Source organism: Rhinichthys klamathensis, unplaced genomic scaffold (assembly GCF_029890125.1).
Source record: "Rhinichthys klamathensis goyatoka isolate OS25496 unplaced genomic scaffold, OSU_Roscu_1.1 h1tg000596l_1, whole genome shotgun sequence".
In the NCBI taxonomy this organism is placed as follows: domain Eukaryota; kingdom Metazoa; phylum Chordata; class Actinopteri; order Cypriniformes; family Leuciscidae; genus Rhinichthys; species Rhinichthys klamathensis.
Window position 1 is genome coordinate 508,036 of NW_026607052.1, and position 23,465 is coordinate 531,500.

Genomic DNA, 23,465 nt, shown 5'->3' on the forward strand with positions numbered 1-23,465 from the left:
TTAAAATGTGTCTGGAATGACGTGCTTTTGAATAATTTGTCGTTTTTTTTAATCTAGTGTGGTGTTTTTTTTAATGCCTTGGAGAGATTTCACCAGTCAACCGCGTTAAAGTGCGATCATTTATTCCGTGGCACACAATTAAAAACATTTCAAAAGAAATCCAGAGTTTCGCTATAGAATCACTCAAAATTCGCCGTGAACATGCGTAAATCTGCCTGGTTTGAGTATACGTGACTTCATCCATCGCTGCACAGTTCTCCTCAAACCTCACTTAAACCGTGACCGCACCTTTTAGAAGTAAAGATCCTTTGTAACTAAACTACATCCAAGATATTTTGGTCCTGTGAGGTAAAAAGCAGGTGCCTATCTTGCATTCCTAAAGCACTAAACTTACTAAGAAAACACTCTGCGTCTACACGTTTGCGTCACTGCTTTCGTAAGCCAGCCTTTCACTTTCTCTCACCTGTAGAGGCAATGAAAGAGTCTTCTGTTCGGTTCCCTGGACAAACACCGCCTGTGAAGGCTCTCGCTCGACGGCAGGCGTCTCCTGTCCGCTCACACAGGCCTCATTATTCTCAACACTCCCACGTACAACCTGACGTCCGTGCCTCCGTTTAGAAGCGCTTTTTCCAGCATTTATTTCAGGCTGACCTTTTAAAGCCTAATAATTGAAGCCTGACGCTAGTGTTTAGATTAGAGCCAGCCAGGATATTAACAGGTAGTGCAATGAACACTTTTAGCATTATGAGCATTTTGGTAAAAATAAGCTGTCGTGCATGTATGGAGACGTCTATGCATATTCTGTATATGTATAGCGCGTGAATGTGTGCATGCTTATTTTTATCATATATATATTGGCAGAAAGGCTAAAGCGGGCCATGCATGGAGCCGCCGAGTCTCTATCTAGCATGTGTTTGTCAGTGTTGGCATGCTGTTAGATGACTAAAATACTAGTCCCGGGGCCAGACCGGCCCTCGGCCTCCCAGTGTCGAGTCTGAACGCGCTCAAGCTCTGCAGAAAAATTCCAGTCTGATGTTCCACTGTAAATTACAGTGTTGTGACACGAATTGTTGCACATTAGCGGCGTCCAGAACGTCACGGCTTCGCCAACACACGCGGCGGTGAACCCGTTAGGTAAACGCTTCATGGGTCGTTTACATATCGAGTAAAATATGCAACCGTATGCAATATACAAGCATTTTTAAACTAGGTTGCTCGTTCTCTTTTTTTTTATGACCTCATATCAGTGTTAAAGTGTCATTGATATACGATTAAAGTTTTTTTTATATTTAGTTTTTATATTTTCTCTTTCCATTTTACTTTTATTTAAAGTTTTAGCAATTATAGTTTTTGTCATGTGCACTCTAAAAAATGCTGGGTTGTTTAAACCCAATTTTGGGTCAAATATGGACAAACTCAAACATTGGGTTAAAAATGTAATAAAAAAGGTAACCCAATGGCTGGGTTTGTCCATATTTTACCCACAATTGGGTTAAAACAACCCAGCATTTTTTTTAGAGTGTTTGTCTTTTTAATCTGTCTAGTTTTTAAGTTTTAGTTTTTTAATTTGAGTTATTTTATTTCATATATATATATATATATATATATACATATATGAAATAAAATAACTCAAATAAAAAAAAACTCAAATAAAAAAAAACTCAAATAAAATTTTTTTTTCATTTCATTAATTTATTTATTCATTTTTATTCTTCATTTAGTTTTTATTCATTTATTTATTCATTTGTATTAATTTAATTATTTAAACTAAATTTACTGATTTATAAATGTGACCAGTTAATGCACTTTAATTATAAAGCTTTGTATGTCCATAAGTTGAAATTGAAATAACTTTTTAGCTGTTTTAAGCATCATGTTACTGAAACAAAGTATACAGTAATGTATACAATTAATTTTTTTATACAAATGCATAAAGTCTATAAAAATGCTATTTATAAATGATCACATACATGGTTGAAATATTTTATCCTTTGAATGAATGGTTGATAAATGAAGAGTTTCCAGTGGGGAAAAAGTTGTAAATAAGACACTCATGTTGTCAATAAATGAAGAGTTGTTTCTTTATATCATATATATAGGAATCATATGTTTGTTCCCCAGTGTGAGTGATTTTCTGTGGGTTTAGTAAGAGTCCAGTCTTACTGTACCCAAGATCCAAGCATATATATTTTCTACATCCACTGTGTGTTGGGAATTACATGGGCGATTTTTATTTTTTTTTACATTCCAACTATTGCACCTTGGCCGCGCCCATCTCCCCTGTGATTGGCCAGAAGTTCAGCCGACAGAGAAGAGACTCGGAGCCTCTGTTTTGCATGCAATACTCCTGTGAACTCTGGACTGACTTTATCACAATCTATGATCGAGTCCGTCAAACCGGGCTTTTTACGACATGGTCGGAGATCACAGCATAACCGGAGACAGCCTGAAAACATCCTCTCCTAAAAACGGATTAAGCTGTAAAATGGTCCTTCAGGCGGTTGGCAAAGTGCTGAGGTAACTCTCCTGTGCTCGTTCACTGATTTAGATGATTTTTTTTTTCACTCCACTTCTTGCGCGCGCGCTCCAGAAGAATGCGCGCGCGTCTCTGTTGACGGAATGGAACTTTCCACTTGCATTAATTGTTAGCAGTGCAACTCTAATGCGCGTGTGATGTGCAGGGTTGCCAGGTTTCTTTAAGTAGTAATGATATAACGTTAGTATCTTTCCACGTGAGGCTCTTATAGATCGGTTATTATTAGACCAGGCCAGCGCAGTTATTTCTGTGTCAGTGGACCAAACTGTGCACCGGTATTTTTAGGCACCATATAGGCGGTTTATATGTAATGTATGTATTGTAAGTGCATCCCTGTCAGTCACACCTGTAGCCTGTGCTCACTGCCTGTGTTGTTGAATGTGTATAGCTAATATGAATATAAGCATTTGTATGTGTGTTGCATGCAACACAACTAACAGGATACAGTAGCAGCAAAATGATGCTTACAAAAACAGCAATTTTTTAAAAATTTAATTCAATTTTTTTTAAATCAAAAGGGCAGCAGGCTGTGAGATTTGGGTTTGTTAGAAATAATGCCACAAAATTAATATATACAATGCCAATGAAAATCCGTCTTTTTAATTAATGTGTTATTATCAATAAGCTGTATGTGAATATTTATATGGCTAAAATTTCCATGAGAATGGATAATAGTCAAATCATTTTCTGGGAACCCTTAAAAAACTAGCATTACAGTTATACAAAAACACTTTTGTATTGCAACGAACTGTAGTCTCACACTTTTTGACCTCTATATAATGTGTAAAGTGCATATGTTTGTAATAGGTAGGCAGTGTATACGTTTTTCAACGCACCCATAATCTTGATTTGACTATTTAGTTGGTGTTTTTTATCCAGAGCGAGGTTTTGTCTCTCTTCACAGTGGAGGCTAACACTTGTTTATGAATATTCAGGTGTGTTTCAGTGAATAAGTAATCGTGTGCAGTCTGGCTCGGCCGATAGCGTCGTGTTGTTCAGAGACGTCAGGTGAGAAGCTGACCCACTGATAGAAGAGAGAAAGAGGTATTCCCGTCCGGCAGCGAATCCTTTAACAAACCGCAGAGAACCGTGAACTTACAGTGTGTTTGTTGGCAATTGCCATCTATAATGCTCATGCTTTCTTATTATTACACATTAATTTCCTCTTAGATCCAGATGATATACTTGCTAGAGAGAAATTGTCTTCCTATTAGATGCTTGATAATTCCAGGGATTATTATCACATACTTGATAATTCCTCTCCAGCTCTTGAAGTTTGTGCGGTTATGATTGGATATGTGTGATGTTTGCGTTGCTATTATGATGCACCGTTTGGAACAGCAGTTTTAATAACTTGCAACCAAGTCTAACTAGTTATATTATATGAATATTATGGACTTACAATTCCTTGCATCATGCCATAAATATGCCATACATGCTTTGCCTGACCTTTAAACATCTGGATTATACAGCAGAATTGAGGTCTGTTTGCATCACATAATACAGATTGTTTTAATAAAGCATCTTTACAGCAATAAACTGGACAACTGTGAAGCTCTATAAATAAAGGTGACTTGGATTTGTGGAAAAGTGAGTATACTTGTATAGCATAAGTCTCAAGCTGACATCCATCTAATTTTAGTCTCATAAACACAGTCTTGGCGTTCCTACTGACTGTGGCTTTTCAGAGAAAGGACTAATTTGATGTTTCTATAATAGTCTTTTAAATGGCACTGTTAAGGCCTGGAGAATGGAGATCTGGTCAAGTCAGCCAGTCTGGAGTCAAAACGGGGTTTCGTTGGCTTGGTACATATTGACCGTGGCTGAACTTAATCTTGCAGATTTGCTAATGTGTTTTAGCTGGGATCAGCGTCTGAAGAAATATGCGGAGACTCCCTAATTTAAAGTGACTTCGCCTTTTAAGTCGTCCAATAGAGCAGAAGGATTAACCCAAAGATCAGGTTTTCTGAGCAGAAACCCTAATGACAGTGAGCTTTCTTCTTCTCTGCCCATTAATTTGCCTATAATTTCATATAATTTATTTAAAAAAAATCTTTATTACTAACATGCTTGACATTTTTCAGAACCTGAAGGTCAGTTCTTGCGTAGGATCGTCATGTTTCTGAATAGTTTAAATAGTTCGCATTCTGCTCGAGACGCTGGTTTAGATTATTGCATTTTGGTGTATTTAATAACTTCATCTTTTTTTTTAGGGCTGTCAAATGATTAATCGTGATTAATTCCATCCAAAATAAAAGTTTTTTTTTACATAATATATGTGGGTGCACTGTGTATAATTTTGTATATGTATAAATACACACACATGCATGTATATTTAAGAAAAAAATATAATTTATATAAAATATTTATATTTATATATAATATAAATTATATTTAAATCTATATACAGTATATACATGAAAATATTTCTTAAATATATACAAGCATGTGTGTGTATTTATATATATATATAAAATAATTATACACAATGCACCCACATATATTATGTAAAAAAAAAACTTTTATTTTGGATGTGATTAATCACGATTAATCATTTGACAGCCCTACTTTTTTTAAATGGATCAAGATGTGCCATGGGCCATGGCTATCCTATAGATTAAATACTTTTTGAGTTAAATAGCATTCTTTTTTTTTGATACATAGCACAATGCATTAATAAAGTAAGGAAAGTATCTTATCTCCATCTTGACTTCGAAAGTACAAAAATACGTCAGCAAGTCAGTGGAATGTTTTCCAGCCCATAATGGACTAGGCATGCCGCTTCTGAGTATTTGCCAGACAACGTGCCCTGAGAATAAAAATAGGCTCGATTCGACACAGTCAAACGCTCCTAATCCCGTTTATAGCGCAAACCTTTCCCGTTTCACAGTCTGACAACATGATCGCATCTTGCATGATCATTCACAACAACCGAGCATGTCTCGTTCCCACAAACACCAAATGAAGCGGATTCCTGCAATCTACATATCTTTACATGCTTTTAGTTGAGTGGATTATGATCCCGGGAAGGAAGTTAGATACAGATATTAAGCATTGCATCAATCGCCTCACCACTTGCACGACTACAGTAGGTTTTCTGAGGAAAACAAGTCTGACGTCCTCCTCCCTCTTTTATTAACCATAAATGGAGTCAAGCGCAGCCGGTTTGTATGTAATCAGACCCGTATCTAATCAGAACTCACTGTTTGGGGTCAGTGGACTGATGGGTAATCAGCAATAACTGCTTCGTTAATCATAACTATAAAGTCTGCATATGTGTTTAGTACCTGAGTACATGGCCCTCGGATGCATGATCACATTCGTTTTTATGCATCTAAATATATCATGGTTTTCAGTGCCTTTTTTTCGGTAGTTTTAAGTTAAAATCCGCCAGATGTTCAGGGCTTCAGAGCTTCTTTTCAATGAGGAATAGAAGATGGTTATCTTTGTCTGTGAGAGCAGAGCTGAAAACCCCCTTATAATCTCGGAAGAATGCAGACGACCTTTGATCTGTACAGTAGTATAATAAAACCTGTATATTACTGTAAGTTGGTACGGTATGAACATTTGAAGCAGATAATGTATGGTCACACTTTTTAATGGAGAGGCCATATTATACCCTTTTACACAGTCTTGATGTTTTCAGGCTCTACTAGAACAGGTTTTCCTGCTTGAATGTTGATTATTCTCCTCATATTCTCCATTGTTGCGGCTCCTCTCTTCCCAGTCTGTCAGTAACACTCTGATTAGTTCCTGCCTCTGTCATCTATTAAAATGTCTCTGAATTAGCAAAGCGCTTGCTCATAAATGAAGGTAATGGTCCTCAACATTTATTACTAAACGCCTCCGTTTAAACACGCAAATGAAAAACATTTGCTGCAGAAACAATTTTCACTCAAATAACTACAAAGAAATGGCAAGCAACGGATTGAATTAAACTTGAAATTAGTATCACTGGTAAAACATACTCCAATAATCTTTGTTTTAATTACTTTAATTACTAATAAGAATATTTTTACAGTGTATATTGAAGTGCAAAATACCACCAACTGGAACCAATTCTAAAACTAAAAATGAATGCCCATAAATTAAATATATTTGAAAATTATGAACATTTGAAGCAGATAATGTATGGTCACACTTTTTAATGGAGAGGCCATATTATACCCTTTTATACAGTCTTGATGTTTTCAGGCTCGACTAGAACAGGTTTTCCTGCATGAATGTTGATTATTCTCCTCATATTCTCCATTGTTGCGGCTCCTCTCTTCCCAGTCTGTCAGTAACGCTCTGTTTACTTCCTGTGTCTATGAAGCCCCTCCTTTTGAGAAGCACACTGTGCTCTGATTGGTCGGCTGGAGGAGTGTGTTGTGATTGGGCGAGCGCTTCGAGTGTGTTTGGGAAATGTCCCGCCCCTTCCCATAACCGCCAGTTTAACACACTACTGACTAACTCAACCAGGCCCCGCCCCTTTATTCTGCGCATGGATTATTATAATGAGGAATATTGTGACGTGTTTGTTCCCGGGAGAAACTCAAGACTACAATGGAGGCGTTTCAGGAGTTCAGAAACACTGACGCTGATATAGAGAAGAACTGGAGCTTTGCAGAGCTTTTTCAACAGCAACATCACACACTAAAGAAAATCCACACTGTAAAAAAATAAATAATTCGAACTTTGAAATACTAGAGTTTAATTCAGTGTGCCGTTACTTGCCATTGTTTGTGATTAATTGTGAAATGTATTAGCAGTTTTGGAGTGAATTTTCCACCAAATTTTTCCAGTGTATAGAGGGATATAAATTTGTAACAGGACACATTTGTTGTGCTGTGAATGCGTCTGTGGCGCTAGAATGAAGCTTCACATGGGGAAGCAGCTGTGCTGTGAAACGCTGCTCTATTACAGCGAGTCTTTGGCTCATAGCGCAGCGAGGACTGAAGAAGTGTCCTGTTGCCGAGTCTCTCGTGGGCCTTTAGACGTGCAGTTGTTGAAGTTTGAATGGTCCTTTGTTTCTGCATCTCTTCATGTGTTGGCCTGAAGTGGTGCTGTAGGCTCAGGCCATCTCTGCACTTCTGTCAATCTGTCATGTGTTTAGAGTTACAGCATTGAGTAAAATAATGTGTTGTAACCAGTTAAGCACCATTATTCAGTGGACATTGAGTGCACGCGCACATCTGTCTGCCGTCGATGCGTTGAACGTGAGCAGATCTCCAAAGGCAATTTATCATTCAAAAAGCAGATGTAATGCCTTGTCCTCGCTAGACGAGATGCGATAAAATTCCAGCAACAAGCAGTTTGTCTGTTCACTCCAGATGCGACGCAACTACGAGACGTGACACAATAAAAAAATTACAACCAATCAGAAGAGCGTGTGGGCGGAGTCTGTGCAAATGCACTGCACTCACAACCAAATCAGTCCAAGATCACAGCCAATCAGAAGCGTGTGTGGGCGGAGTCTGTGCAAATGCACTGCACTCACAACCAAATCAATCAAAAGATCTCAGCCAATCAGAAGAGCGTGTGGGCGGAGTCTCTCTGCAAACGCACTGCACTCACAACCAAATCAGTCCAAGATCACAGCCAATCAGAAGCGTGTGTGGGCGGAGTCTGTGCAAACGCACTGCACTCGCAACCAAATCTATCAAAAGATCACAGCCAATCAGAAATGTGTGTGGGCGGAGTTTCTGTGCAAACGCACTGCACTCACATCCAAATCAATCAAAAGATCTCAGCCAATCAGAAGAGCGTGTGGGCGGAGTCTCTCTGCAAACGCACTGCACTCACAACCAAATCAATCAAAAGATCACAGCCAATCAGAAGCGTGTGTGGGCGGAGTCAGTGCAAACGAACTGCACTCGCAACCAAATCAATCAAAAGATCACAGCCAATCAGAAGCATGTGTGGGTGGAGTCTCTGTGCAAACACTGCACTCGCAACCAAATCAATCAAAGGATCACAGCCAATCAGAAGCGTGTGTGGGCGGAGTCAGTGCAAACAAACTGCACTCGCAACCAAATCAGTCCAAGATCACAGCCAATCAGAAGCGTGTGTGGGCGGAGTCTGTGCAAACGCACTGCACTCGCAACCAAATCTATCAAAAGATCACAGCCAATCAGAAATGTGTGTGGGCGGAGTCTGTGCAAACGAACTGCACTCACAACCAAATCAATCAAAAGATCACAGCCAATCAGAAGCGTGTGTGGGCGGAGTCTGTGCAAACGCACTGCACTCGCAACCAAATCTATCAAAAGATCACAGCCAATCAGAAATGTGTGTGGGCGGAGTTTCTGTGCAAACGCACTGCACTCGCAACCAAATCAATCAAAAGATCTCAGCCAATCAGAAGAGCGTGTGGGCGGAGTCTCTCTGCAAACGCACTGCACTCACAACCAAATCAATCAAAAGATCACAGCCAATCAGAAGCGTGTGTGGGCGGAGTCAGTGCAAACGAACTGCACTCGCAACCAAATCAATCAAAAGATCACAGCCAATCAGAAGCATGTGTGGGTGGAGTCTCTGTGCAAACGAACTGCACTCGCAACCAAATCAATCAAAGGATCACAGCCAATCAGAAGCGTGTGTGGGCGGAGTCAGTGCAAACAAACTGCACTCGCAACCAAATCAGTCCAAGATCTCAGCCAATCAGAAGCGTGTGTGGGTGGGGTCTCTGTGCAAACACTGCACTCGCAACCAAATCAATCAAAGGATCACAGCCAATCAGAAGCGTGTGTGGGCGGAGTCAGTGCAAACAAACTGCACTCGCAACCAAATCAGTCCAAGATCTCAGCCAATCAGAAGCGTGTGTGGGTGGGGTCTCTGTGCAAACGCACTGTGCTCTCAACCAAGTCAATCAAAAGATCACAGCCAATCAGAAGTGTTTGTGGGGGAGTCTCTCTGCAAGCACACTGCACAAGTTGAAACCACTAGTTTTGCAACTAGTGTGAAATAATGCAGGGTTTCCCAAATGGCTTTAAATATCTTTAAATATCTCGCCTTCGTTTTAATTTTGGACCATCATAAAAAATAAACAAATGATTTTAACATGCGTTTATCAAAATAGGAAATCCAGACTTTTAATCCCTTACACACAATTAGGGCTCTTGAAATACGAAATGGAGGCGGGTCCGGATTGAATTCCCTCCGGGTCCGGATCCGGACCGGAGTCCGGACTTTGAGAAGCACTGCTGTAGAGGGTTTGTGAGTTGAAAAGCTAATAATGAATAAAATTGAATGTTAAGTTAAATAAATAAATGGGGCTGCACAATTAATACAAATAAAATCAAAATCCCGATATAGCCTAGCACAATTGATCAAATCAAACTGCTGGATTTCAATTAAATCCGTATATTCTGTTGCGCTGTGTGTTTCAGAGTGAAGAGTGGCTCTGTGTTCATTTAAGCGTGAAACACACCAAGCCGACGGTCGGCCGACTGAGTTTCCTCGGTGTGTTCCGCACGGTTACGCGCCGTCGGCTGAAATTGGTCCTCGTCGGCTTTGTTTCGGCCGATTCGACATGTTGAATCGGCTTCGGTGAAAGAGGGAACTCTGATTGGCTGTTCAACTTAGTGAACGAGTCCGTGCACGAGAATAAAAGCAAAACAGCGAGCAAAGAAGTCAAAACTCTACAGATAGAGGCTGTTCTTATGTTACGTCATCTTACCTGAGTGTTCCTTGGCGAATATTTCAATATTAACACGAGCGGAGTGGAATAAAGAAAGTGTTTAGCAGGATTGATATTCAGAACGGTAAGCACGCACTGCTTTGTTTACGGTGTGTATCTGCAGCCGGCAGCGTCGGTTTCCCATTTTGAATGACGAATATAGAGAATATATCTGCAGAAATAGACAGTTGTCTCGTGTACACGCAGGCGCAGAACGCGCATGCTAGCTGACAGTCGGCAGTAGTTCTCTCGGTGTGTTCAAGTGCAGCTTTTACCCCGACGCGACGCAACAACACAGTCGGCTTTCATCAGCGCTAGTTCGTCGGCGTCGGCTTGGTGTGTTCCCGGCTTTACCCGTGCAGATTACAGTGATTTCAGTGACGGAGCGCTTTGTGCATCTTCGTAAGGACAGTGAGGTTAACATGCATTTTGGGAACGCAGTGTGCACTCTTCACTTTATTTTAACATTTGCATCATTTCCTGCATTTCTGTGGACAGAAGTTTACTGCGTTTCAGCAGTATTCTTCCAAATATAAAAACATTTAAAACATTCGAAAGTGGGGGTTTAAGACACCTTTTTTTTTTTTTTTTTTTTTTTTTTTTTAACAGTACAACTGTCATTTATAATATATTTGTAATTTTTATAATTAGAATTTGTGCAGCCCTATATATTACTTTGGGGGGGGGGGGGGGGGGGGGAAGATTACATTTATTTGTATCTGTTTACCTGCATGTCATTTGACCATTAACCAGCATCAGAGAACCTTGAATGTGCACATGCAGTGTTAAATAGAAATTTTATCATACAAATTGTAATATATTTTACTTCTATGGTGCTCGGCTGACACAAGTTTGGGAGATTTGGAGGATTTGATGTTGATCATTTTGCCAACACTCCTCTCTGAGCGGGAGTTTTATCCCTGTGATTGTCCACAAACTCTTGTGCTTTTTTTATGCTGAGTCCAGATGCATCGCTCCACTGAACTCTCTCACACTGACTTTCCCCTGAAAGCAGTTTCCTAGCAGAGACACTTCCTAGCTTTAGTGCCCCGGCTTTCCAGGAACCATGAACCGTCTGTGTAAGTGTACATTTACACGACAACGGAGACGTTTCCCGCATTCAGACGACACCACTGTCAAAACGATCCGCGAAACCGACTAAGAACGCTGTGTTCTGCTGCCGGGCCAGTAGATGGCGATGGACACTATAGACTGAACACGTAATACACAAACAGTCGTCGGTGGTACTTCGTTTAGAGAAGCTGTCAATCATGACGTCACATTCCCGTTTGAATAGCAGACCAAACTTATTTAAAAACACGAACACTTAAACTTACAGCAGCATGATCAAAACTGACTAAAATGACAGAAAAGATTTATTCGAAGTGTAATTTGATTTAGTTTCCATTAGACTTCATGAGGAGGCGGGGTTTCATTTACACACCCAACATGTAAATGAACGGCCAAAACACGTGAGTTTGAGTAAACGGCCCCTTAATTGACTGAAAATGGAAGAAAAGACTGGAAGAACATAGCGATGAGGGGAAGTCATGGATGCTGCAAATTGAATTCAAACACAATCGATCTACAATCAAAAATAACTTTATTCTAGAGCTGCTGTAAAGCCAAACAATCTGTTACTGTAATCTCCTGTAGTCACTGTAAAGCTGCTGTGAAACATTTATATTGTTAAAAGTGCTGTATAAATGAAGGTGATTTGACTATAAATTATACCCAACTTTTCTTTGACCTCATTTGCATATCTCGGTCGGGGCGATGAGTGGATTGCCGCTTTGCGAGGACAGTGTCTAGTGTGCGAATATAAAATGGCTTCATATATTGAAAGTCATTACAGACTTGGACTACTACAGCAAAAGACAACTTGGCAAAGAGTTGTGTGTGTGTGTGTGTGGTAGTTAGTGGTCAGCGTGTGTGTGAGTCCTGTGTGTGTGTTGAGCAGGAGTCAACAAGGCCGGTCTGTGTGTGTGTGGGGCGTAAACTGGCCCCGGGCCCCGGACTCAAACAACACGGCATCAGCTGTCTGAAGACCAGGGCCGTGTGTGTGTTCAGACCGACACACACTCCGCTTTATAGGGTTCCTGCTGTTATTGGACGCCCGTGCGTTCGGAAAAAGCCACTAAGATACAAGACCGCTTTCCTCTTTCTGACACTTTGGCATCACATGATGATAGAGCTCAACTAATATTGGTTTCTAGGGCTGGGTATTGACACAAATTACACAATTCGTTTCAATATTGATTATTACAGACATGCATTTAATACTGAAAAACATTAAAAATTATAATGAATATGTAATATGGTGCCTATATTTAGCAAAATGCTCCTCTCTAAAGTTAATTTTTCTAGCTGATGGACTGGATATGGTTTTTCTGAGGTAAATGTGACGTTACATGACATTGTTTACAAGCTGTTACTGACGTCTCTCCACGGTTGAAACACTGACTTTATTTACTATGTATTTACTATTTCAGATGCTCATTGGTATTGGTATTGGTTTATTTAAGAGGGGTCAGTGCAATTTCATAAAACACATTAACAAACATGGTTAAAAAAGCCAGAATTAGCCAAAAGGCTATTTTTCAGCTGTAGTCCCCTGGGCAAGATGTAAAAGAAGCATTAAAATACAAACATGAAAATACATTTACAAGTCTATGGCAAATCAATAACTACAATATAAATGACACTATAAAATAACTTAAGACACACAATGTTTAAACACACACACACACACACACACACACACACACACACACACACACACACACACACACACACACACATACTATACATGTTAATAGTATGTACAAATGTTCTTTAATGTACAAAAATGACCTGTATTTCTTAAATAATATTACAAAAACCCATCAGCAATCACTCCACATAATGTCTGGTGACCTAATATTAAATTAATACAGACCTTTTGTTTGACAGTAAAAGTATGTGTACAGTATTCAACAAATTAATAAATTAAAATGGTAAATAATAGTTTAAAATAATATTAAAAATAATAAGTTGTTGTTGTTATTATTAGAATAGTAGTAATTGAAAATAACAAATATTAACATTCATATTTTTCAATACATTATTAAAATAGTTATTATAATATATTATTCTTATTAACAATAATTGGATATACACTAAATATATATATATTTGTTTATTAATAAACTTTCATTATTATATTTGAAAATACTAAAATAATGTATAAATAAACTTAAATAATAGTAATAATGCATTGTTGTTGATGAAATTGGAGTTTATCTGCAGAAATTATGAAATCAAAATTATTTTATTAAAAAAAATAAAAAATAAACTTGAAGCCTGGCACATGTTTCCCAGAGCGACTGCCTCATCTGGACACAGTAGAAGTGTGTTGATGTTATTGATGGTTTTGTGAGATCGTCTCCTGCGTTCTGTAGGTGCTGTGATGTCATCGTGCGTGCGTGTGTGTGTGTGTGACTGGGAAAGGGGCAGAGGGTCTGATGGTAATACAAGCCGCCTGGGCTATAAATAGCTGTGGAAGGAAAGGCCTGCATGTCTGTGGTCTGCTGTGTTAATTACAGAGCAGGGTTAATGTGCAATCCTGCAGATGTGTGTCAGACTCATGCAAGCCGCTCTTTCACATCAGGGGTCCGTATGGACTTAAACAAGCCAGGAGCTTTTACTTGTAGTTGTGCAACGAATCACAAAATGTACGGTTTTTGAGCCACGGATCGGATCATTTTGCGGATCAAAAAAACAACAAAAAACATGCATACATACATATATATGTATATATATATGTGTGTGTGTATGTATGTATTTTTATGGTGTATATATACAGTGATATATAAAATATATATATATATATATACACTACCGTTCAAAAGTTTGGGGTCAGTGAGAATTCTATTTTTATTTTTTGGAGGAAAGAAATCAATACTTTTATTTATCAAGGAATAATTCATTTGATCGAAAGTGACAGCAAAGACATTTATAATGTTACAAAAGTCTTTTGAACTTCCTATTCATCAAAGAATCCTAAAAAAACCACAAAAAAAACTGTACAACTGACAGACCAACAACTGTTTCAACATTGATAATAATAATAACTGTTTCTTGAGCATCAAATCCTCATATTATACTGATTTGTGAAGGATCATTTGACACTGAAGACACTGACACTGGTGATGCTGAAAATTCAGCTTTGATCACAGGAATAAATTACACTTTACTATATATTCACACAGAAAACAGCTGATTTACACTGGAATAATATTTAATACTTTAACAGATTTTTGTTGTATTTTTAATCAAACAAGCGCAGCCATGGTTAGCAGAAGAGAATTCTTTTAAAAGTATTTAAAATCATACCGACCCCAAACTTTTGAACGGTAGTGTATATATATATGGGGGGGGGGGGGGGGTAACTTTGCTTTTCATTTATTACTTAAAGCTCATTTGAAGTTCTTCGATACCACATCAAAAACTAGCCTGACTAGTCAAAAACTAGTTTTTAACATTATTTAAAACAAGTGAACAGTCTGTAATAAAATAAGAGCAAATACACATTACAAGCAGAGATGAATACTAAATATAAGATCTAACCGTAGTGTTCAGGTACAGAAGTTAAGCCTAAATGTAAAATAACACTATTTGTTCACTGTATAAATTAAACAGTTTCATCTTTGTTAAAGCTGTATTTTGTTGTTTTATTAACGTTAATGACACAGACGACAGCAGGAATATTAGGCTGCCGTCAATTTAAGACCGAAAAAACTGGCAAACATCCGGTTTCTTTGACATTACCGAGAGAACACTTGCCGAGACGGGCGTTTAGACATCACTGTGTGTGTGTGTGTCCATTCAAAGGGCAAGGAATCGCAAAAGAGGAATCAATTTGGTGTTCGAGCGCTGTCATAAACGAGCCTCTCTCTGTGTAAATTGGCATGACATAACACGTCCAAATGATAAACTTTCACTCTATGGTTGTTAAATTTAGCAGTTAATCCGCGAATCCCATGCGTGCCGAACCGCGAGTCCGCACGGATCACCTGCGATCCACTGCACTCCTATTTACAAGCCCACCTCTGAGTTAATGAACCATCTCTCCATATAAAGGTCCACTAATATGGAGTTAATATTGTGCCATAATAAATCAAATCCAGCATTTTGCAAACAAACTCGATCTGCTTTGCAAAGGAAAACTCGACTCCCAAAGCAATTTCGCAAGTACAAAGATCAATTTGAGGGAAAATGCAGTGGAGTAACAGATATGTATTGTGTTTTACAAATATAAATGAGCCTAGATAATATTTCACAAACTGCGTGTAACCTTTGAACAAACACCAAATCTAGTTCATATCTGTCTGTTATGATCGTGAGACACTTGGCTTTTTATGAGATCTCTCGACTCGTCACAAAGTCAGTATTGAATATTTGCAATTATTCCATGTTTGTCTGACATCTTTGCCTTGTTTGCTCCCGTTCAGGAAGGGTAAAGGGAAGCCCAATGGGAAGAAGCCGGCCACCGAGGAGAAGAAGCATTACCTGGACGCCGAGTACACCAAGGTCCGAGTCGTGGACTTCGAGCTGAAGGAGCTGGTGGTTCTGCCCAGGGAGATCGACCTCAACGAATGGCTCGCCAGCAACAGTGGGTGTCTCGTAGGGCCGTCACTTTTGTGAAAAAATCCCGTTTGATTTTTGAGACATAAGTGTTCATTGAATCAATTGTAAAATCGATTTTCCATGTCTAAAGACATTTCCATTTTCAACACCAAATACAGGCAAATCCACGGACACCTAACAGGCGTTAGGACGAGCGTAAAGAGGCGCTTGAGACGCGCAATATTCCTGATGATTTATTGGCGTGACGTTTCGTGCACAATGACAAACAGGAGCGCAACATTCAGGGATTGAGATTAACACCCTCGACCCACCAAAGAACTTTGGTGGGAAACGCTGTCAAATCACGAGCCAATCTGGCGTTTCTATGTTTCCTCACTTTGCTGGGGAAGTTCGTGTAAGACAAATCTGTGGGATTCAGCGCAAATACGCAACTCGTGAATCCTCATGATATATTAATACAGCGTATTGCAGAATCTGCGCATTTCTGGCTTACTTGAACACACGTCACTGAGCAACAAATAACGGCGCGCTTGTTCACTTGTATTGAAGTAATAGCGAATATTAAAAAGCATTTGGAGAACAGAAAAGACATTGTTATTGTCCAACATCCTACATGTTCTGTGTGCTGTGTTGATCTGTCCACCTAAAACATTTTTGGTAAAAAAAAGGCCGTTAAAGTCGATTCCCTATTTTCGGTTCTGAAACTTGTGTTGGTTGGTTTCATTAGATTTACTTTCTAACTAGTGCACTTAAATGTGTTACATTGTCATTAAAGTCTCCTCCTATTAAGTGCACTTAAGTTGCCTTTAATTTCAGTATTAATATTATATTATCTGCAAAATATAGGTTTTTTGATAATATATACTTTAGGGATGCACAATATATCGGCCACCATGTTGGTATCTGCCGATATATGTTGATTAATGTTATCATTATTGGCCCGATATATGTTGATTTTTAATGTTATCGGCCCGATACGAAAATTTGGCCGATATATTAAACCCGATAAATAATGTATTGTTTCCTTCAGCTGAGACACTTCAGATGCGCACTGTTCAACATATGGCCAAAAAAATCATATATCGGTATTTTTTGGTTAAATGGCGATATACGATATATATCTCGGTACTTTCTACGTTTTTCTATTCTAAGAAAATCTGTATTTATATATAAAAAAATAATAATAATTCACATCCTACCCAATGATATCCTACAAACAATGTTGATATTGAAGGATATGGAAACAAATATAGTGAATGTAATGTAGGCTATGCAATATATTATAATGTGCAAAGGTGGTTAAAATCACAATACATTCGAACATTGTAACATTACAATGTAAAAACGAAACGAAAACGTTCACGGAAGCTTGAATATTAGCGAAATGGACACATTTGTTTGACTTTCTGACATTTACAGATGGATAATATACCTGTGAAAAGAAAGTTAAGCACTGAGGAAAGCACCACAGTATTCATCAGTATCTGTCAGAGCTGCTTTAAACCGGTTAACTATATCTTACCAGTTATTTTGAAGCCCTTAATAGCCTATAACATGTTTAGGACAAACTGTACTATACACTGCTCATATCAAACTACTGTATCGATATAAACGGTATTGCCTCATTCCATATCGTTTCAAAAAATATATCGAAATATCGTACAAACTCGATATACCGCCCAGCCCTAGTTCAACATGATGGTTTTGAATTGCTTGAAATATGATTGAAATCACTTCAAAAACAGTAAATAGAGTAAAGTACAACATGTGCAGCGCAAGTCTGTCATATCGGCTACATAACATTATAATGAGAGCATTAATTGTGTGTTTGGGACACGGCTTTTACTGGTGAGACTTTTGTTTTTATAATAAGCATCTCAAAAATTAAAGATTTCGATTTATCGGCAAATATATCGGTTATCGGCTTTCAAATATCGGTTATCAGTATTGGACAAAATGTTCATATCGTTGCATTCCTACTGGCATCTAAAAGTCAAATAGTGATCCGAGATCAGCACTTGAACTCTGTGGAATAGAGAAATGCTGAAATAATGAAAATGCTCCCGACAATTTTGTTTTTAATGTGGGAGAAGTCGCGACCCTTGACCCTGACCCTGGCCGACTGTCAGCCGGTGTTTTGTCTAGTTTCTCGGTGTGTTTTGAAAACATGTCTTCTGTTCATCAGAGGGAATGTGTGATTTTAATCTCTGTGTTGCATAACTGTATGATAAACCAGCGCAGAATAATAACATTCCCACGAATCACACCATTGTGTGCATTTCCCCCGATTATATCTTGAAAGAGAACACATGTGAAAAAAACAAAGAATGGCTTAATTTAGGAAACGTTAATGCTCTTTCATATTCCATAAGCACTTATTAAACCGAATCACTGCCTTTTATGGTTAATTGAAGCCTTTCCTCCAGATCAGTTTGTTAGCTGGATCTTTACAGTGTCTCATATGCCATCGCTTCATGCATTTCACATATTGAGAATAATATATATATATATATTAATTTCTTCTGGGTTTGAGATTTCCGTCAGAGATAATTGTTAAATCACGGATGCAGTTGCACTTGTTATTTTAAGTGGTAACACGGTTCATTATCTCACTCTTATTTTATCCATTACATTGGACTCTCATTTCATATTTCTACATATTTCAATAACTTTATTTGGCAAATTAAAATAAAATAACACCACAAAACATCACGTTTGGCACAGATTTGATGCATAAGCCGGATACTTTTACATGAGTTATAAATATTTATCATGTAAATATTTACAAATGCGTTTCTGTGAACTTACAAATAGCAATAATTATAATGAAAAATATTGTAATAAATATGTAAATTTAATAAAATGTACATATTTGCAGCCATTTATAAAAATGTAAGAAAAGATGTGAATATTTTTGATGTTCAGAGAAGTGGTTATTGCACGTAGTATAAAATGTAAAGTCACTTAAAAGTTAGTCAGTTTATGCATATTTTAATGAGGAACACAAAGGTATTAATCTTCATTTCCAAATGATTAATTGCTGAAATATTGCTGTTGTCCTGTCATGATTATTTATTATTACCGCAATTAATATTGAGATAATTGTGCAGTTTAAATTTCAGTCGTGTGTGTGTGCATTTGCTCGTTTTTGCTCGTTTAGTCAGATTGTTATATAAATTTTCATAGCATTAAATTAAATAATATGGGCCTATTTTATTATAATTTTATTATTATATTATATTCGATCCCAAGTAAATAAATAACGTGCTAGGCTAACAGAGACATGAAGAAAACAGAATCCGCAGTTACTTGTCTGAAATGGATCGTCAGCACAGTGTTCATGACCGTGACATGCGTATATTGCGATTTGTATTTTTATTCCTTTAATCTCTGAAACCACGAATCTTTAATCTTCTGCAGCCACGACGTTCTTCAACCTCATCAACCTGCAGTACAGCACCATCTCGGAGTTCTGCACCGGGGACACGTGCGCCGCCATGACCGCCTGCAACACGTGAGTCTGCGTCATTCACACACACTCCATTACTCACTGCGGCCGCCGGACACCCTCAGGGGTCGTGACCCGGGGACGAGGTCGTGACCTCTGCGAGAGAATGTAAACAAAAGCTTTAATGATAAATACTTTTTTTTTTTTTTACTTAATACTTTTTTATTTATTTTTTCAATTTTATGTTGTTTTTGTATTATATTTCCTATTAGTTCTTGAAAATAAATGTTATAATTATACAACATTTCTCATATTTTATTTTTATAATTTATATTTTTATATATTTTATAGTTAATGTCATTTTTGTATTATATTTCCTATTATTTTTTTCAATTTACTAAATGTTAATATATATATATTTTTTGTTATTAAATTAAAATTATTTATTTATATATATATATTAGATATATATATATATATATATATATATATATATATATATTTATTTTTTATACAAAAACGGTAATAAAAATAATACACAATATTGTAATGTAGTGTATTTCAGTAATTGCTGACTATGTCTGCTCGTGTTTATGATATTACTGTAAGTCCGTATATAAAATAGTTTTCAATAGTTTTGGGGTTGGTAAGATTTTTTTCTCTTAAAGAAGTTAATACTTTTATTCATCAGGGATGCAGTAAACTGATGAAAAGTGACAGTAAAGACATTTATAATGTTAGAAAATATTCCATTTCAAATAAATGTTATTCTTTTCAACGTTGTATTCATCCAAATTACTTGAAAAAAAAAAAATGTTATCACAGTTTTCAACACGGATAATAATCATAATCGTTACTTTTGTTAAACGTCCCACCTGGATTTTGATAATCATAAATGTTTCTTGAGCATCAGATCCTCATATTAGAGTGATTTCTGAAGGATCATGTGACACTGAAGACTGGAGTAATGATGCTGATATAATATATGGGATGGTTTTTAGTTCGATGTGTTTTATTGCTGTGCCAGAGATTCGTTATGTTTATGATTCGACACTGACTGTAAGTGGGTCACGTGTGTGTGTGTGTGTGTGTGTGTGTGTGTGTGTGTGTGTGTGTGTGTGTGTGTGTGTGCTAATGGGAAAGGGAAGGAACTGGAGGGTTTACTAAAGCATTATGGGAAGAGGCGCTATCAGGCCGTTTGGTAATGAACATCCACAGAGAAGGAAGACACGGTGATGGATGATAGAGTGGAGAGATTGACATTCGTTTATTTCTATTGGGGAACGATCAGCGATGGAGGGAAGACGGTCATGTGATCGCTGGGCTTAGATTCAGAAGAAACATCTCTCTCTCTCTCTATCTCTATCTCTATCTCTATCTCTGTCTCTCTCTCTCTCTCTCTCTCTCTCTCTCTCTCTCTCTCTCTCTCTCTCTCTGTCTCTGTCTCTGTCTCTGTCTCTGTCTCTGTCTCTATCTCTATCTCTATCTCTATCTCTATCTCTATCTCTATCTCTATCTCTATCTCTATCTCTATCTCTCTCTCTCTCTCTCTCTCTCTCTCTCTCTCTCTCTCTCTCTCTCTCTCTCTCTCTCTCTCTCTCTCTCTCTCTCTCTCTCTCTCAGGACGTATTTCTGGTATGATGAGAAAGGGAAGAAGACGAAGTGCACAGCTCCTCAGTACGTGGACTTCGTGATGAGTTCGGTCCAGAAGCTGGTGACCGACGAGGACATCTTTCCCACTAAATACGGTGAGCGAGTCTCTAGCGCCCCCTGCAGGCCGGAGGAGGACACTGCTTCAGCTTTATTCGGGATTGGGGTTTAATCACAACAATACATTTCACTTCTGTTTTTGTTTATTTTAAAGCAAATCTCAATTTAGTAAAAAGCTAATAAACACTCACACGCATGGATAAATGTTTAAGAAATTGAGTTAAAAATAATAAATTGCTGTAGTTTGTGAAATATTGTATATTTAAACCTACTTTTAGTCTTATTTTATCCATATAAAGTGAATACGTTTTTATTCATCAGGGATGTATTAAATTGATGAAAAGTGACAGTAAAGACGTTTATAATGTTACAAAAGATAAATTTGATAAAACTGATACGTATCACCGTTTCCACAAAAATATGAAGCAGCACAACCATTTTCAACATTATTTATTATATTAATAAATGTTTCTTGAGCATCAGATCATCATATTAGAGTGATTTCTGGAGGATCATGTGACACTGAAGACTGGAGTAATGATGCTGAACATTCAGCTTTGATCGCAGGAATAAATTACACTTTACTATATATTCACATAGAAAACAGATGTTTTACATTGGAATAATATTACACAATTTTACTGAATTTTTGATCAAATAAACACAGCCTTGGTAAGCAGAACACAACTTTTGAACAGTATTGTGTGTGTGAATATATATATATATATATATATATATATAGTGCTCTTAATTTCATCGAGTTGATAACATTACCTAAGATTAATAAATGCTGTAGACGTATTGTTCATTCTTAGTTCATGGTAATTAATGCAGTTAACTAATGAACCTTATTGTAAAGTGTTGCCAAAAAAATCTCACCAACCATCTTTGACCTAATATGAATAAAAGTTTTGTAAATTCATCAGTGTGAATGTGTGAGAAACATCTCAGTTTCTCTGTGTGTGTGTGTGTGTGTGTGTGTGTGTGTGTGTGTGTGTGTGTGTGTGTGTGTGTGTGTGTGTGTGTGTGTGTGTGTGTGTGTGTGTGATACAGTGCCCTTAATTTCATTGAGTCGATATAAAGTCTTGTACACACATCTCGGTTCGTGTCCAAACCTCTGCTTTCTATACTAATACGTAATAAAGTGCTGGTAATTTCATTGAGCTGATATGAATAAAGTCCTGTACATTAACGTGTGTGTGTGTGTGTGTGTGTGTGTTCCTCAGGTAAAGAGTTCCCCAACACCTTCGACACGCTGGTGAAGAAGATCTGCAGGTACCTGTTCCACGTTCTGGCGCACATCTACTGGTCCCACTACAAGGAGACGGTGGCCATGGACCTGCACGGACACCTGAACACACTGTACACACACTTCGTAGTGTTTATAAGGGAGTTCAACCTGATGGACCCGAAGGAGACGTCGATAATGGAGGACCTGACGGAGGCCCTGTGCACGCCTCTGCCTCCGGTCCCACAGAACCACGTGAGCGAGAGATGAGGCCGCGCTGGAGCCGCACCTGTGCCACGCCGGGGCCGGAGGACTGCCGCAGCGCTCCACAGACGCTGGGACTCACACCTGCACCCTTACTGAACATTGATGTCTTTAGGACCCAGCCGGGAGCACTCACAGCGGGCCGAAGGAGGTTTAACCCTTTAACCGAGACGCTTTTCCCTTTCCTTCCCGATTTTCCCGCTTTGTGAACTGAGAATAACGTACACTCGGTGTCTCACATACAGAGATCATCATCATCATCATCATCATCAGCGAGTGGCGGATGTTTTCGCGAGGAACTTTGTGAGATGATCGGACCTTTTCCTTTTATTTATTTGTTTTCTTTTTCTTTTTAGTTGATATTTTTCAGAGCATTGATTCACACGAGCAGCACTTTCCCCTCTCTTGGTTTAATAAGGGTGTCAGCCTGGTCCTCGTACGGTATAAAGGTTTCTTTCTCATTTTTTTATAGGGTAAAAGGGGTGTGTGTGTGTGTGTGTGTGTGTTCAAGGCTTTTGCACTCAGGATCTGAGAGAGCTGTTAATGCTACCTGCTCACCCGTTAGCCTCTCGGTGTCACTTTACTCATCATATAGCAGTTCCCCTCATCCGTGGACGGGATAGACTTGTGTTGCATCATATTAGCATGTTAACCACTGTAGAGGAGAGTCTCCCGCGGCCGGGCGAGTGTGTTTCCCTCTCGTCCAGGCTCTGGAAAAGCGTCTCGGGTCTGTCATGACTTAGCCTCGTAATGAAAAGACGATTTGCGAACGGAAAAGAATGTACACTTAGTCTCTACGTACCGATCGCAAAGATTATTATTATTATCGTCGAGTGACTGAGAGAGCGAGTGAGTGAGAGAGAGAGAGAGAGAGAGTTAGTTTTTTCCTGTCGCTGTTCGGAGGAGTCGTGTCGCGATGAACTCGTTGTTGTGAGATGATCGGATCTTTTCCTTTTATTTAATTTATTTCTTTGTTTTCTTTTTCTTTTTA

At 38.3% G+C, this 23,465-nt stretch overlaps 1 protein-coding gene across 3 annotated transcripts in view; it reads left to right on the plus strand.

Moving 5' to 3' along the window:
• Positions 1-22,669, plus strand: part of mob2b (MOB kinase activator 2b) — a 62,963-nt gene extending 40,294 nt beyond the window's left edge. For 2 of the 3 annotated variants that reach the window (XM_056240411.1, XM_056240410.1), the window contains exons 2-5: positions 15,689-15,849; positions 19,245-19,338; positions 20,896-21,020; positions 22,209-22,669. In XM_056240411.1, coding sequence (XP_056096386.1) covers positions 15,689-15,849; positions 19,245-19,338; positions 20,896-21,020; positions 22,209-22,480 — 652 coding nt within the window. In that variant the 3' untranslated portion in view covers positions 22,481-22,669. Of the gene's footprint in view, positions 1-2,333; positions 2,518-15,688; positions 15,850-19,244; positions 19,339-20,895; positions 21,021-22,208 lie in introns of those variants that run through there. The other variant, XM_056240408.1, reaches the window with a different exon arrangement.
• The last annotated feature ends 796 nt before the right edge of the window (positions 22,670-23,465 follow it).